The 16,681-nt window shown below is 44.6% G+C and overlaps 2 protein-coding genes across 5 annotated transcripts in view; one reads left to right on the top strand and one right to left on the bottom strand.

The window, feature by feature from the left end:
• Positions 1 to 1,301: 1,301 nt before the first annotated feature.
• On the top strand, positions 1,302 to 16,663 carry LOC121622262 (snake venom 5'-nucleotidase-like). Of its 2 annotated transcripts, XM_041959181.1 has the most exons (10): positions 1,302 to 1,824; positions 4,026 to 4,248; positions 5,645 to 5,833; positions 9,611 to 9,808; positions 10,595 to 10,749; positions 11,598 to 11,706; positions 11,820 to 11,969; positions 12,256 to 12,456; positions 12,537 to 12,719; positions 14,269 to 16,663. In XM_041959181.1, exons 1-9 carry the CDS (start codon positions 1,465 to 1,467, stop codon positions 12,701 to 12,703), a joined length of 1,752 nt encoding a protein of 583 aa, XP_041815115.1. In that variant the 5' UTR covers positions 1,302 to 1,464; the 3' UTR covers positions 12,704 to 12,719; positions 14,269 to 16,663. The 2 variants fall into 2 exon arrangements, with proteins under 2 accessions (XP_041815115.1, XP_041815113.1); XM_041959179.1 differs by having other exon boundaries at positions 12,537 to 16,663.
• snx14 (sorting nexin 14) overlaps positions 14,513 to 16,681 on the bottom strand; it is an 18,856-nt gene continuing 16,687 nt past the window's right edge. For all 3 annotated transcript variants that reach the window (XM_041959176.1, XM_041959178.1, XM_041959177.1), the window contains 2 exons: positions 16,216 to 16,272; positions 14,513 to 14,710 (listed from right to left, as the gene is read on the bottom strand). In XM_041959176.1, coding sequence (XP_041815110.1) covers positions 14,684 to 14,710; positions 16,216 to 16,272 — 84 coding nt within the window. In that variant the 3' untranslated portion in view covers positions 14,513 to 14,683. The remainder of the gene's footprint in view (positions 14,711 to 16,215; positions 16,273 to 16,681) is intronic.

Raw genomic sequence — 16,681 nt, 5'->3', positions numbered from 1 at the left:
GCTAGCATGGTTCACCATTTTAGTTTAGCATGTTAGCATCCTTGCCTTTGCTGATTGGCTCAAAACCCAAAGTGCAGCTGAGGCTGATGGGAACGTCGTTAGCTCTGCAGGCACAGTATTTACAGTTCATCTTCATTCATGTCTGAGCTAAATCTCATGACTATCCATCCAATAGTTGTTGAGATATTTCACCACAAACATCAGCCTCATGGCGGCGCTCCAGGAAAAGTAGGAATCATCGTCTTTCTGATTCATCTTGAATGTCTGCACCAAAGTTAATGTCAGTCCATCACACAGATATTTCAGTCTGGACGGAAGTGGACAGAAATCACACTGAGGACGTCCTGCTGAGCATCGAAACTGTGAAAATAGAAAAGAAAGCAGACTCTGGCTGATCTGGCTGAGCGAATCTTTTTGTTCTTTCCCAGAATAAAGCCGACATTATGCTCGCTGTGACGAGTTTCCTCATTAACCTCATTTCAAGTCTCTATAAACAGATTTCCTCGTTACAGGGAAATTAACATAAAGCAGCAGCAGCTCTCTCACTTCTGCTTCAGCTCTGTGGTTTTATTGTTTGAAACGGTGCAGGATCATCCGAGCTGAGCTCTAACATGGCAGCATCATGAAGAGTTTCTGAGCTCAAACACATCGTTTCTTGATTATTATTTACCACAGCAGTTTTATATTGTCTCATTATTCATTTTTAATTAAAACCTATAACATACTTGTTTTTTAAGGAAAGGTTTGTCAGCTGCTTTTTGAATTTTAATGCTCAGTGATCCAAGTATTAAAGGAAAAGAAGAAAAGAGTTTAAAAGCCAAAAGTCGAGTGAATATTTCCCCTCAGTTCTTTTTTCTGCCTCTTTCTGCAGGTGGTGTTGACGTTGCTGTCTCCACCCTGCAGACCTCACACACTCTTATCTAGTTTATTACAATGAATTTGTCATAAACCAGTGAGTCAGACCTGCAGGTCTACAGATCAGAGCTGTGTGAGGATGTTTTATTCAGCTTCATATGTTGCTCTTGTGTGTCTTGGACTGTTGAAGATGCTGCAGCCTGTCGGTAAACTGTGCGCACAGCTTCCCTCCAGCGGGATGAAGAAGAGACGCGCAGTGAACAAATGTGTCTGAAGATTATCAGTAACACCGAATTCAGGTTTGGTTAACTAAGTCAAAGGTGGAGGGGACACCAGAGAAGAAAAAGGCGTATCTTAAAATCCGAAGTCCTCCTCCTCCTCTTCCTCCTCCTCTCCTTCCCGAAGGCGCCTCATGACGCGCTCTCTCTCCTCAGTCTGCCCTGCATGCGGTTCTCTCGGGTTCTCCTTTAATCCATGAAGACAGAAACACTACAGGAAGCCTGAGGAGCAGAGAGAAGAAAGAGACGAAACACTCCGGTGGGTCATGTAAGAAAAAACCCTCCTCGGTTTCTTTTTCCAGTGTTTTTACGCGCAGCGGACCGCGGAGCGATGGGAGCGGTGCGCCCGGAGAGGAGCGCTCCGCCGCGGCTCTGCCTCCTCCTCCTGCTGCTGCTGGGCTTCTCTGTGTCCACTTCGGAGGCCTGGGACCTGGTTCTCCTCCACACCAACGATGTCCACGCCCGGGTGGAGGAGACTAACCAGCACTCGGGGAAATGCAGCAGCAGCAGCGGCGGTGGGTGTTTCGCCGGGGTGGCCCGGAGAGCCACGATGGTCAAGAGGATCCGCGCCTCGGAGACCAACGTGCTGCTGCTGGACGCCGGAGACCAGTTCCAGGGGACCGTCTGGTTCAATTACTACAAGGGAGCCGAGGCTGCGCATTTCATGAACAAGCTGCGTTATGATGCCATGGTGAGGCTGCAGCTTCGTTTTCTCAACTAGAAACTAGAGGAGCAGTCTGATGTGTGGTAGTTTAAAGTGATGTTGGCATTAAAAGGCTCCATACAAAATAATAATAGTAATAATTATAGTTATTATAATCATGATTACACTTAAGTTAAGTCTTCTCCCATAGTCACAGTTTATTTTCACTTCATTACACTAAAATGTTTTTATTTCGTTGTGAAGGAAGTTTTTCTAAATTGAAAAATGTCAGGACAGAACATTTATCAGCAAAATCTACTCAAACTGTGAGTAAAAGTTTTTGTGTTGTATTGAATTACTCATTCAGAAACATTTAAGAGGATGAGGATGTCAAAGACTTTATTCTGTTTAAATCAGTGAATCAGGTTTTATTAACGTGTTTCATGTGTAAAAATGTAGTAAATTGAACAAAGTATCAGAAAGTGAAAAAATTGTACATATGTGTGGCACTAATAGTCACAGTCAGTGGCTTAGTGTAATTTGTCGCCACTGAGAATCACAAATCTAGAGAATTGTGTTTTTCATTTGGTTCGTTTATCAGTTGTCCCACATTTTCGGTTTAATTCTTACATAAAAGAGGACATAACTTTGACTCATAACACAGAAAAGTCCTAAATATTAGAGTCACAAGAGATTTAAAACATCATGAATTACAATAACCAGCAGTAACACGGTGTACATCTGCAGGAGCCTGATCACCATGACGATTTCTAATGATGAGAGCTACAGTTAACAAACATTAATGAAACCATCAAACATATTTAAAATAAAGCTAACAGGAAGGTCTCAGTTCAAAGCAGATGAATCAGACTGGACTCAGTGAAAGGCTCAATGTATTGATTTAGGACTAAAGGCCTCGCTTGGTTTTAATTAGCTTAACAGCAGGGCGAGAAACGTTTAATGGATCAGCTGTTTGCCTTTTAATCTTTATAGCAGAATTAGAGAGATGAGTTTAGACTCGTTTTACATCTCGATGGAGGATTAATCCTGTGCTGTATGTGTACAGAGTGACTCCTGTACGGTGGCCAAGAGAGGTCAACACACTGCAGCTTCAGAAAAGCAAAAGAGGGAAAGATCTTCACCACCTCTAATATGTAAAACTGCAAGTTATACACAACAAAAACGTGTCTGCGAGACGATATGAGCTTTATTTACAGAGCTGCAACAGTAGAACAGAGAACAGGCATTTCATCACGGCTGCTCTGTTTGATTTTCTGTTTGTCGTCTCTGTCGTCTGTGTGACCCTGCAGCGTAGTGCAGTGCAGGTCCAGGCACAGCTGCCCTCATGTGTAGGAATACGGAAGTTCTGCAGTCGAGAAAAAGTAGTGCCAAAGGAGGGGGGCTGTGTGACAGCAAGGTGAAGCTCTGGAAATCCTCCATCTACTGTCGGTAATATGTTTACTGTGGATCAGTACCTCATACAGCCCACCACCCCTTTAATGAGTGAACTTCAATGTGTAGTTGGAACCTCCTTCATATTATAAAGATATTGGGGGTACAGTCTGGACCTGGTCTATATGAAAAGTGCCCCTGAGATAACAATAAGAATAAAATTAACTTTACTTCACGTTTAAATCATGCAAAAAAAAAAAAAATGCAAATCATCCACTAGATTCTGGGCCTTCTGGGTCACGACTCCCCGTTTTAGTTACTGCACCTTTACATCTTAGACACCTCTCACTTGTGTAGCAGGCGCCGTGGTGACGTATTTATGATGCATCAGAGAGTTTGTTTGCAGATTTGTCCACCAGTCGTCCAGTGTTTACCTGCCCGTGGACAGACAGGAACAAGGCTCGTCTCTGTCCTGCTGTTTTATTTCTGGTTAATTGTCACACTGTCAGCGGATGGCGGGGGGAGACGTCACATGACCGCCGCACTCCTCCTAGTTCTGCTCTGCTTCACTTTCCGCGCCTGCTGGCTGTTGGATGCCAACATCCACCTTCCTCTGTGGCAGCTCAGTTCGGTTTCATGGACCTGCTGAGTCTGTGCTGGGCCACAGGACAGTTCTGTGTATTCAGATTCAAACAAACTGCAGGAAACACTCCAGACTCCCACGCTCGGTGTTACTGTGCCTCCGTTCACTGGCTGCACTCGCTCAGGAGGGGGCTGGAAAACACCTCTGTGTTACATTAGAAAGGTATCTGGTATTTAGCGACGGCAGCTAATTGATTTCTCGATGTGTTTTTCAGGCTTTAGGAAACCACGAGTTTGACAACGGAGTGGAAGGACTCATGAAGCCGTTCATGGAGGAGATCAAGTGTCCTGTTCTCAGCGCCAACATCAAACCGGATAAAACTCTGGCCCCGACGTTTGGCAGCTCGTACTGGCCTTATAAGATACTGCCTGTTGGCACTGAGAGGGTGGGCGTGGTGGGCTACACATCACAGGAAACTCCTGCTCTGTCCAGACCTGGTGAGTGGAGGTGGATGGTGTCTGCCTCTCTCTCTGTGTTTCCATATATAGTCTCAGATATACTCGCTCTCTCTCAGAGTCATTTTCAAGGCCTCCATCAGCGCAGCAGACGCTGTTTCCTCTCCGGCCGTCATGGAGAGTTAAAGGAAGTGTCTTTGAGTTGGTTTCCAGAAAAGGTCTTCAAAGAGAAAAAGAAGAAACCTCTTGTCTTCTCAGTCAAAAGAAATAAAATATCCTCGATTGTGGTGGACACACAGTCCAAAAACCGAACCACAGCGTGTTCCCAGGAGAAGAGGCCGGCGCTGCGGCGTGATTGGCCGTCTTGGAGTTGAGCCCCATTTAAGTCTTGAATTTTTCACGCCCTCTTGGCTCGGTCCACATCGCAGGTGTCCCAGCATGCTTTGTGCACCAAATCAGCCGCTTCCCATAGAGGAGCCATGCCCGTGGCATCATTAGTCCTCATCTTCAACCCCCTCTGATACGCATGAGAACGGGGTTATGTTTAACTTATTGTACTGAGAGGTCCACCTGTGAGGGCACTGCTGCTGTTTTAGCTCCTTTGTGTCATCTTACGTGGATCGTGGACTGGTTTCCTGGGACGTGGGACTACACTACACTGGATGACTGTGGCTCAGAAGGTGGAGTGGGGTCGGCAGTTCGGTCCCCAGCTCCAACTGTCCACATGTTGAAGTGTCCGTGGGGCTTCTCTTTTACATCCGTGTCAGTCAGCAGGAACAGGATATGAAAAAAATAACACCTATGTTGTTTCAGAGGCTACTTCGAAACACGGAGGAAGTTTCAGCAGCTCGAGTCGAAGGCGACAGAAAGTTGTGAATACGAAGAGGAACGGCCGACAGGGTGACAGCTGAGATTAGAGTCACAAAAGATGTTTTTAAGCTAATGCATAAAGGCTCGATGAGGAAGTCGCTGTTCCTTCCGGTTTTTGTTTCATTTCTTGGTGATTTTGAGAAAACAAAGTTTCCATAAATCTTTGTTTGGAGAATATGATTTTTTAAATTTTATTTTTGCTGGTACACAGTGTTTACAAGCAAAGTTTTCTCTTCTTTGAGATAATTATCAAATTCAAATTAGCATCATTTAAAAACCCGGCTATTTAATATAATAGTAATTGATAGTGATGCCCCCGGATGTCAACCACTAGTGCCGACCACAGTGATGTTCATGATGGGTCTGATGACAGGGAATAAATTACACTGGAAACCATCTGCAAAAAAAAAAGTCAAAATCTATTACAGTCAAGTCAAACTGTACAAATTAAAATTATGCATGTTGTTTAAAATGAGAGGAAACCAATAAGAAACCATGAGAATGTCACTGAATTAATCCCCCATGTGTGTGTTTGCGTCTGATCTGTTCCTCTTGTGCCGGCCTGCAGGCCCACACCTGCAGTTCGAGGACGAGGTGAGCGCTCTGCAGCTGCAGGTGAACAAGCTGCGGACGCTGGGAGTGAATAAGATCGTCGCCCTCGGTCACTCCGGCTTCACCGCGGATCAGAAGATTGCCAAGAGGGTCCGCGGAGTGGACGTCGTCATCGGGGGACACACCAACACTTTCCTCTTTACAGGTGAAAACAGCTGTTGTAACATCACATCTGTGACATTGTGGCATCTGATTGTGTCTTTCGGGTCTTATTTATGAGTAAGATTGAGCTAATTTGACCTAAACATCTAAAAGTTGCATGTTTTCTTTTCTCTTTTAGTCTCTGAGAGTCAGCAAACTTGTCAGCTAACCGACAGTAAGCTGGCTAGTTTGCAGAGCTTTGTTTCTCTGAGCATGTGCACAGTTTGCTAGCATGTTAGCTGTTAGCTCGCCATTTACAGTAGTTCAAATTCTTCACATCCTTTTTACTAATATATGCAAAAAAAAACCCCAACCAGTTTCAACCAGTAGTGTCATGACATCCTTCCATAAATCAATCTTTTAGCGGCGGGAGCTAAGATTCGTTAATTAGCTTGCCAGCAGCAGCGCGGTGCGCCGCTCCTCAGGTGTTCGCCACCTCAAACCTCATTCTGTGGGACAGCTGAGGGCGATGAAGCTGTTGAAGGAGGCGAGTAGTCCTCTACGATTGATCGGAGGGTAGCCTCCAACTCTCAATCACTGCAAATCTGTTTGTCCATCAAACTCCACCCAAGGTCGCGCCCCGCCTGCCAATTGGGTTTCACTCAGAAAATACGTCGCGATGCAGACGCAAGACACCACGGACGTGCTGTTTCATCTGGACGTCGCCAACTTTCTCACTAGATTTGGCGCTTTAAGACCCCTTTAGACCCCTTTCAAACATGGACTGAGAGACAAATGGAGCGTCTTTTTGTGCAGAGCGTCTCCGTTGAAGTATTCATGGGTGAATATGCTCTCGTGTGGCTGTGGTTCTCTGGACAGACTGTGCTCATTGGGCAGGGGAGGGCAGCGGCGTGTTCAGTTAACCAATCTGCGAATGTGTGACTCATTAGAGGCAAAAATCTAAGAAGACGTGTCACTTGTTCAGCGTTTAACGAGCGTCGCAGCCTGGTGGGGCTGCTGGTGACGCTGCAGACTTTCATTATAAGTAGCTTATGTTTGTCGTCTTCATGTGTTTTTCAGTGAGCAGAAATTGAGTGTTTGCAGTGATTCTGTCATTGGTTCATGTCACTGTCCTGCAGAGTCTCACACCGTCTGTCTCTGTGAGCTGTGTTCTCGCTCCTGGACGGGTGGAAACTCTGGGTCTTCATACTCGCGGTCAGCTCAAAGTAAACACGGTGTCGGCACGAGTGTGGTCTCCATGAATAACTCTGTAGAGTTTTATACAAACAGCAGCGTGAAGAGTCATTGAGCAGACAGGAAGTGAGCTGTTGGCCTGGACCTCAGGCTGCAGAGACATTTTCCTGCAGTGTTTAACTCTGAGGCTCCGCTGAGCGCTTCAGACCAGCAGTTAATCATTGTTTGGACTTCGAGGACGAGTGTTCTTGAAACTGACAGTGATGCATTCAAGACCTCCTGTGAAGTGCAAATTTATGCTGTAAAAGTCAGTAAATCCTGCATACAGAAGAGAAAACCTTTAATGCTCATTGTTCGCTGGCTCACTCCAGATGATCGCTGGCGTGGATCACTGTTGTCTCATGAAGAGAGCGATGGCGTTGAACCTCACTACGGTGGTTTCATTGTTCTCCGCTAAGCCTCAAGTTCAGTTAGTTTCAAATTTAACCTTGTTTGTTGTGTTTTTCCAAGTGAAAAGACGTGCTAATAAATGAGCTAATGAACGTGCTAACGAGCTGATTCAGACGTGTCTTTTTGGTTTCTTTGTGTTTAAATACAAATTGGGATCGTTCATTTTTCCCACCGCTGTCAGGCCACCCGCCTACACCTGCCTTTGTCTTCTGTTGTGGTGAGCCCAGGTCACACTGCTGATTGTGTGCAGAAAGTCTGAGGCTGAGACACCTGTCAGACATTAAATATTCAATTAATCAAGCTTAATTAGCTGATCTCCAGAAAATTAACACGCACCTGTCGTTGTAATCAGTGCTCCTAAAGTCAGTTCTCAAGCAAAAATATGAAACATTTGATGGTTCCAGCTTCTGAAACATGACGATTTTCTGCTTTTCCTCGTCTTACGTTCTAAAAACTGGAGATCTTCAGCTTTTAAACTGTTGGTCAGTGAAATATTTCTTTAAGAAACTCCTAAAACGTAAGTCAACGACTTTAAATTGCTTATTTTGTCTGTTTTTTGAGGACCAAAAGATTAAACAAACAAATAATCAGCAGCAGCAGTCAGCACACAAGAGAAGAAAACGTTTAAAGCTACTAGGCAAACTTCCTGTTTCTTCACAATAAAAGCCTTTACTCACCCCCACAGTGGAAATTCAGTTGTTGAATAATGATTAAATATGTGATAATATAGAATAATTACAACATTATGGTGCAGTGCAGGAGGGTCGGAAGCATCAGATATTGGGCGATGAAGGCTCTGCCAGTGTACGATTCACTTTTCTTTTTAATGCGACTGCACTGCCGTTCAACCCAGATGACTCATCAGATTGAAAGAGGTTTAAAACAGCGTTACTGGTACCAAACACACAGGGGGAACATTTTCTTGGAAATACTTTCCTCTGGCAGAGCTGAGTCACTGCTGAAGTGTGTTGTTGTCATGAGGCAGAAAATCAATGATGTGTTCAAAGTGTCCATTGAACCTGACCTTCATGGTTCAGTTCCACAAGTCGTCATATCACCATCCACCTGGTGTAGAGGTGAGGAAAACCGCAGCTGTTTGCAGTGAACGTCGCAAAGATTCGACAGCAACTAAACCTGCTGCCAAAGCAGGAAAACAGCACTAAACTCCGTCCAAAGTGTTTAAGCTTCAGTGTTTGATCCATCAGTCGGTCGCGTTTGATGAAAAAATGATTAAAGGAAGAAAATGTTGATGTTTGCTCAGTGGAAAGTTTAGAAATGGAACGTTTTCCTGTCGAGGTTCATGAGAGAAGTCAAGCAACTGTGATGAAGAACACGTGCAGTTCAAGTTTTTCTATAAAACTCGAGTTTCAGTTGTTTAAAAGAACGATGAATTCCTGTTTGCAGTGTGCCGTGAAGGTACAGACCTGGAAAGTGTAAATCACAGTGAATGTAAGTCTGTGTGCGTCACGTCGGTGTGTTCAGAGTGGACAAACAGGAGAATCCAGACGTTTTTAGAACATCTGCATGCACCTCGGCCTTTCACCTCCTGCAGCAGCTTTGCCGCACAGCTGATCCCTGCATCCATCCCAGTCATCTGTTTGGTGAGGTCTGCACATTTCAGCGCTCCTCGTTTCACTGTGAGTCTTTTCTGAACTTCCTGAGCTCGTCATCATTTCCAAACTTTATTTGACGCTTTGATTTTAAACGCTGCATTAGGAACATGTTTGATGAAGAACGGAACTGTTCTTCATGCCTTGTGGGGTCTGTGTTATTGTGCTATATAAATGAATTTTGTGTTCATAGTACTCTGTGGTCTCAGAGATACTGTGTCTGAAGAGACTTCCTGGTTAAATAAAGGTTAAAAATGAAAATTCGGAAAAGTCAGGTGAGTCTAAAGGAACCTTTTAATCCAGTTTAACTTTGATTCTGATCTCAGGTCTCTGGTATAACTCATGTTTTTGGCTGTTTGTCCTGAATGTGTTTTACTGGATGTCACATTAAGACTCTCTCTGTTCCATTAATTGACAGAACAAGACATTTGAAGATATATTGTAGATTAAACGATTAATCAACAGGTTAATCTCTAGTGAACACACCAGGCTGCACTGTAGTCTTCATCAGGGAAACTTGCTCTTCACGTTTACCATTAAAAATTTTACATTCCCACAGTCTAATTCTCTGAAGCCTTGTGTTTCAGGAACGCCTCCTTCCTCTGAGGTCCCGGCCGGTCGTTATCCCTTCATGGTGGAATCGGACGATGGGCGGCAGGTTCCCGTCGTGCAGGCCTACGCCTTTGGAAAATATCTGGGTTATCTGAAGGTGACCTTTGACGATGCTGGGAACGTGGTGAAGTCCACAGGAAACCCCATCCTGCTGAACAGCAGCGTCCCGCAGGGTAAAGAGGACTCAGTCTGATCCCTCTGAGCTTTTGACCGGTTCTGTTGTATCTGATTTCATTCTTAATTCTTAAAGTCAAACTGATCTGAAGGAAGACTCACAGGCTGCAGCAAAGCTTATTTTACCACAAAACCTTAACATTTCTCGTCAGTTTCATTATTTATTTGAGAATTTTGTTCTCAACAAGTCAACAAATGAAAAGAAGTTAAACTGGGACTCTTGTTTAAGGCCTGTTTCAATATTAAACTGAAGTTTTTACGGTCACAGACTGATCCAACATGAGAAAACCAGCGTGACAGCATTAAATCAACTCATTCGCAGCGTTTCATTCTTGACTGATCGGCTTTGTTTCCGGTTGGCGACCTCCATTTTATTCCAGCCACAGGGAACATAGCCTCTCCCGCTAACTCCTGATGAAAGCCTCGTTTATCTGCTTCAAACCAGCTGATGGAAACACACCTTAATCGTATTTTGTTTAGTTAATTAAAGAATCATTTCAGTTTATTTTTTCACATTTGTCCATCATCGCTATCAGTTTGGGTCATAATTCAGCTGCTCGCTTTAGTTTCAGAATGAGTTTGTTTGGCGTCGTCGACCTGTGACGAGAGTCGTCGAGTGTCATTAAAACAAATAGATGATAAAAATGATAACAGCAGTGTTGTTCCAGGAACATAAAAATCCAAAGCAGAGAACGGTTTTAAGAGCCAGTCGGAGTATACAGGAAGTACAGTTTCCATTAGAGGTGATTACCTCTGCTCTGACTGAAGTCACATATCTTGTGCAGATCCAGAGTTTCTTGCCGAGGTGGAGGAGTGGAAGAAGAATCTGGCCAACTACTCGGCTCAGGTGGTGGGAAAGACTCTGGTCTTCCTGAACGGGACCACAGAAGAGTGTCGTTTTCGGGAATGCAACCTGGGAAACCTGATCTGCGACGCCATGGTCAGTGTTTGACTCCCGAGTGCTTCATTACATACAGAACATCGTTAACGGACGATTCCAGCGAAGGTCTGTCGTTTGAAAGGTGCCTCTCAGACGTTTGTTAGAGTGGATCTTAGATTCTGTAGAGCCGCTTGAAGCAACACACGAAATGTCTTTACTACAGATCTGCATGAACTTCTATCGGTTTGTTTGGTTCAGTCAAAATCTGGTTCGTTTTCTTACTTAGTTCTGCTTTGGACTCCAGATCAAAGATGATTTCATCTTGGTTTGGTCCAGAGAAAAAAATCAAGTGATCCAAAATGCACACTGAGAATGATCGCTTTGCTCATTGGTCCGGTGGATCTGAAATGAGGTCCTGAAGAAGGAGATATCTAGAAGAAGTCCAGGTCAGACCTCGATCAGTTCTCTGTCCTGCTACTAGCAACCGTCATGCTCCACGTCAGTGACTCCAGGAGCCTTTTAGCTCAAACCTGCAGAGGACGCCTTTGCACACAAACTGCTCCAGAATTCACTTGTGGCCTGACCAAAACCACTTCCCCTAAAGGTTCGGTTCTTCTTGTCTGCACCTGAGTATAATTACTGTGTTGAGATCTGATTAACCGGACTAAACAACTGGACTGAGACCAGCTGGAAAGGAGGGGTCTCTGTCTGCTAATAAGTGGATTCTGGTGCAGTTTGTTTGTGGTCTGAACGCAGACCAGCTGCAGGATTTCGAGCTGATACTTGATTTTAGCACAAATTCCAAACTATGATTAAATCCATTTGCTGATCCTGAGAACCGTCAAGGAACAGATCTCACAGTCCATCTGTCCACACTGAGGGGGTCTGCTTCTGTCTCCACCGCTCAGGTCAGCAACAACATCAGATTCTCAGACGAAGTCCAGTGGAACCACGTCAGCGCCTCCATCTTCAACGGAGGAGGCATCCGCACGTCTGTGGATGAGCACAGCCGAAACGGTGCGTCGCTCGCTTCAAACCGGAGCCGGAGGGCGATGACTCAGTCCGACTTTTCCTCAGGGGTCGTTGACTCTGGGTGTGTTCTTTAAACCTGTGTTGTGCGTCGACTGTAGGTTCCATCACCATGGAGGACCTGATCTCCGTCTTACCCTTCGGAGGAACCTTCGACCTGGTGCAGCTGAAAGGCTCCACGCTGAGGAAAGCCTTCGAACACTCGGTGAAGCGATACGGCCAAAGCACCGGAGAGTTCCTCCAAGTGTCCGGTATCTTTGTTTTTACCTGTTTATGTTTCATCTTCATGATGTGATATATAAATCCAGGAGGGAAGAATTCCTCAGATACTGCAGTAAAAGCAATACCACAGCATAAAAATACTTAACTAATACCAATTAAAATAAAACACAAAAGTAAAAATACTGCATACTTCATTTCTGATTACATTTAGTATTAATAATCTGAATGTGCGCAGTAACTGAAGCTGTTAACTAAAAGTAGTGTTGTCGTGATGTTTGATCTTCAGCTACGTCAGACTGATGATGTTTCCGACAGGTTTTCACGTCGAGTTCGACCTCTCCAAACCTCCGGGGCGCCGCGTGAGGAGCCTCGGCGTCCTCTGCACGAAATGTCGAGTTCCTCGCTACGAGCCCGTCGAGGACGAGGCGGTTTATACGGTGGCGCTGCCGTCCTACATGGTGACGGGCGGAGACGGGTACGCCATGATCGGAAACGAGATGCTCAAACACAACAGCGGTGAGACGGCGGGATGCTCAGAGGGTTGCGTTCTGAGACGAGAGACGAGACGTTTCATTCTGCTTTTCCTTTCCTTTCAGGGGATCTGGACATTTCAGTCGTGTCCAAGTACATCATGCACAGGAAGAAAGTTTATCCGTCTCTTGAAGGACGCATCAAGATCTACAACTCAGCCTCTGGACAACTCACCCCGCTGGTTTCACTGGTTTCACTGGGGCTGCTGTGGACTTTGTGTGGGAGCATCTGAGGCTGACGTCAGCCAGGTAACACAAGAGGACAGAAAACCTGAAGAATGAACTGGCCTGTGGATGTAAACCTGCAGGAGCTGAGCTGGAAATCCTCAAACTTCTACCCAGAAACATAAAATGAAAACAGTCTACACAATCAGTCGAGGTCCCAGATGTCAAATATTACCAGTCTCTCGTTTCCTTGGTGGAAGTTTGAGAAATATTAACACATTACGAAGGTATCAGGCCTTAAAAGAGGTGTGCTTTGAGTCCCGTTGGCTCGACTGACAGGTAACGTATCGCACTCTGCTTTAGTAATCATCACTCGTCACAGCTCAGCACCTTGTTGGCCTTGTTTCATGGAATGATGAGATGCTGTAAATCCAAATCGCAGCTCTGCCACGAAATTGTGCACACAGGAGAAAGTTGGAAAGTTCAGAGGAAATTATGGCCAATGTTTCATCTGGTGTTTAGATCTGCAGTTATTCTCACAAAGAAAAAGGACAGAAACGACTCGCAGATGTTTTTGTTTGGTTGTATAAACATCTTCAACTGAAATCGACGGTGGGTTTTGGAAACTGTGAGACTTTTCGACTCTGGAGAACATGGAGTGGTGACAAAGACGCTTTGTTCAGAATATCTGAGTTAAAGTTCCTGTGAGAACGTTCACCTGCTGCAGAATGTAATCATCTACGAATGAACTCTGTTTACCAACAACAGTTTGACTGTGTTCCCGAGCCCATGCAGTATCCTGTGTGTCACAGAGCGCTGAACTTCACCCCGTCCTTGCAATATCCAGTTTTTTTTAACCGGAGCTCCTCGCTGAACAAGGCCTCCTCTGTGTGGGGGATCTCCCAAACAACGCTCGCTGCCTGTTAATGCCTGGGAAGTCCTCATTAATCAGGTCACTGAGAGTAACACAGCTGGCACCGGCCTGCACTGGCGTGAGCTGCCAAGTGCTGGAAAACGAGCACACGGAGGCCGTTGTGTTGCAGCAGAGCTCTGAGAAGAGATGAGCGCATGGAGGGATCAGTGCGGCTCACAGTCAGGACAGCTTTTCATTAGTAGTTTCATTTTTAGTCATTCAGTGGAAAGGATTTTCCCGGAGCAGAGTCGAGTGTGACGTCTCACTCAGGAATGTTGACACCGAGTTTCTCCGTTCACCCAAACTGCAACATATTTTCTCACTTAGCTGTAGTAGTACCTGTCCGGTTGCTTAGTTTTGGTTTTATTTGCCCAGAGTTTAAGTACAGCTGGTCAGACGTGTGTGTTGTGGCATCATCAATAGAGGTGGAAATCACGACTCACTCTGTGATTAATCGCTGTAGCTCGATCATCTCAGCTGAACGATCACATCACGGTTCACATGCGCTTCTGTAGGTGCGACAGTCAGTGAAGGCATCAGTCAGTGAAGGCATCACAGTTGAACTATAACTGAGCTGTTTGATTGGAGTGTGTCGACGTTCCCTCTTTAGAATCAGGAGAGAGTTGTTCCCTGCAGGCTCCCGAGTTTTTGGATCATTTAGGGAAAATTGATTCATAATGAAACTTATGTCTTAATAACTGTTTTGTTGTTGTTTTACAGTTTTTGAACTACACATGTTCAGTCCCTCACAATACTCCAGCTTCACAGCTGACAGGTAAGAAACTGAAGTTTATATCAGTAAACTGTAAACTGTCAGAACACGTTGCTGCTTTCGCAAAACCTGAACCTGGAGTTGAGCTGTAATGAATTAAATCAATTTTAAACAAACACTGTAATCCTGTAAGATCGAATAGTAACTAGAAATATGAAGATAGATTTCAATCATCTTTAATAAATGAAGGAAAAGATGACAGACAGCGTCTTCTGTGGCATCAATAAATATATATTATTTTATTAGTGCACTAATATACATTGGAATGTGAAGGTGGTCCCAGAGGTTTTGGAGATGAGTATTGCACTTCGTAATGCAGGATGTGGGAGATGTGTGGATACAGTGTTCGGTACATCGTCTTGTTCACATGATGATCGCTTCCTTCGTGCTCTGAAAGGGAAACATCATCAGTTGAATGTGTTCGTCTGATCATGTGAGCGGCAGCATTTCAGCTGCGAGCAGGCAGCGAGGCGGCTGCCGACCGAGCTGAGCTGAAAGTTGAGGTTAGCTTTGGGAGTTTCTGTGGCTCAGTTTCCTGCAGCGTTAATGTTCTGGTGGTTCACAGCCGTCGTCTTAAACGTGCTAATTCAGTTCTGTTGCTGTACCGCAGAAGTTCATCTCATTTAACAGAACAGGAGAACTTAATCTGCACTAATCGTGTCTAGTAATAATTCAACTTCATGGCTTATTATTAAGTACTGCATTTATCTGGTTAGCATGGTTAGCCTAGCTTAGCATAAAGACTGGAAGCCAGTGGAAACAGCTCTGCCTAAACATGTCTAAACCTCAATAATTATCATGTTACATCTTGTCAGTTGCTACTCAGTCTGCAGCCATGCTAGCAGCTCTGTGAGGCTGTGTAGTGGTACTGTGAGCTAAATGCTAACAACCACAGTTAGAAATGCATGCTAACATTTCCTAATTAGACTAAAGCAGAGGCTGATGGGAATGGCATTTGTTTTGCACGTATCTGGTCATAAGCTAAAGTACTGGACAAATTGAACATTAAATGCAATCCCTCCAGCAGCTGTTGAGATATTTCAGTCTGTATCACAGTGCAGGACTGACTGACCATCCAGTCACTGCACTAAAAACAACGTTGCCAAATCTGTGCTCACTGACCATATCTGGCAACCCAGACTGCAGCCAGAACAGCAGCATGTAAACACTGAGCGAATGAAAACACTGTCAAGAAACAATTAGCACACGGAAGGCTAGTTGTTTCCACCTGCTTCTAGTCTTTATGCTAAGCTACGCTAACCACGAGTCGGTTGAGATCCAGCTGCTCCTGTCACTCTCGGACAGAAAGCGAATAAATTTCATCAAGTTCAGCTTCAGCATTTAATGTATATGCGTCAGCCGCAAGTTGTAAACGCCACGGCCCTTCACGTTCAGAGATCTGTTAAATACTGACGCATCAGTACACAACCTACACTGAATTTTAATGTTGAACTGCACAAACACAATATTTAAACACTGCTTCTCCTTTACGTACATCTCTTTATGGTGCTGACTGTCAGCTTCCTGCGCCTGTTTTGAACCTCAACTGGAATCTGAGACATAAATCACACGTTCCGTCGGCTCCGTGTGGACGCCAGCAGATGCTTTTAGGAGTTTCCCTGATTTCTGCTTATTTCTGTGCTGTGAACTCCAGACATAAACAAACAAACAGGCTCAGCATTTACGCTCGCTGACACAGAAACCAAACAAGCCTGATTAACGTTGAGTAAATGCCGAAATGCTAAAAACCTTTCAGAGGGCGTAAATGTTTTCCCTCACAGATGAATCGGTGCTCTCAACGTGATGAATCGCCGTCCTTTTTTTTCACTGTTCAAGAGTTCATGCTGCACCGCGACAAACAGCTTTCTTTACATTCTCCACTGTCACTTGTTTACCTTGTTGAGTTCAGGAAAAAGCTCCTGCACGGCGATGTCCAGCAGGACGTAGGTCATCTGAGGAGACAGAGCTTCACTACTTTAATACAGTGCCATTCAAACAGAGACTCACCACAGTGTATTCTGAATATTTAACCTTTTAGTTATACAACATGTTGTACTGCTGATCAGACTAAAAACATGTATACACACATATGTATGTACAGCAGGATTGAGACTTTTTGGTGTTGCCTGAAATGTGTTTGTGTGTCTGCTCATAGTCATGATTCAGATCCTGATTTTAAGAAGGCAGTTTTAGACAGTTTTTATATTTGACCAAACGTCTTGTGAACTTTTGTAAAATGTCGAAAATGTTTTGAGGAAAGTACTGTCAGACAGCGGTAAAGGTCAAAGGTGACCGTGAATCCACCCAGTTCTGACGTCTTGAGAATAAAACCAAGCTTCATAAAGTGAATATTTGCTGTGT

Source organism: Chelmon rostratus, chromosome 18, assembly GCF_017976325.1.
Source record: "Chelmon rostratus isolate fCheRos1 chromosome 18, fCheRos1.pri, whole genome shotgun sequence".
In the NCBI taxonomy this organism is placed as follows: Eukaryota; Metazoa; Chordata; class Actinopteri; order Chaetodontiformes; family Chaetodontidae; genus Chelmon; species Chelmon rostratus.
The sequence above is the reverse complement of the archived record's forward strand: the minus strand, read 5'-3'. Positions and strand labels throughout refer to the sequence as shown.

Bases quoted from the DNA above. Each gene is read 5' to 3' on its own strand.
- LOC121622262 (XM_041959181.1), top strand. From the start codon at position 1,465: ATGGGAGCGGTGCGCCCGGAGAGGAGCGCTCCGCCGCGGCTCTGCCTC. The intron at 4,249-5,644 runs GTGAGTGGAGGT...GCCGGCCTGCAG, and splicing joins TCCTGCTCTGTCCAGACCTG to GCCCACACCTGCAGTTCGAG. The intron at 5,834-9,610 runs GTGAAAACAGCT...CTTGTGTTTCAG, and splicing joins CAACACTTTCCTCTTTACAG to GAACGCCTCCTTCCTCTGAG.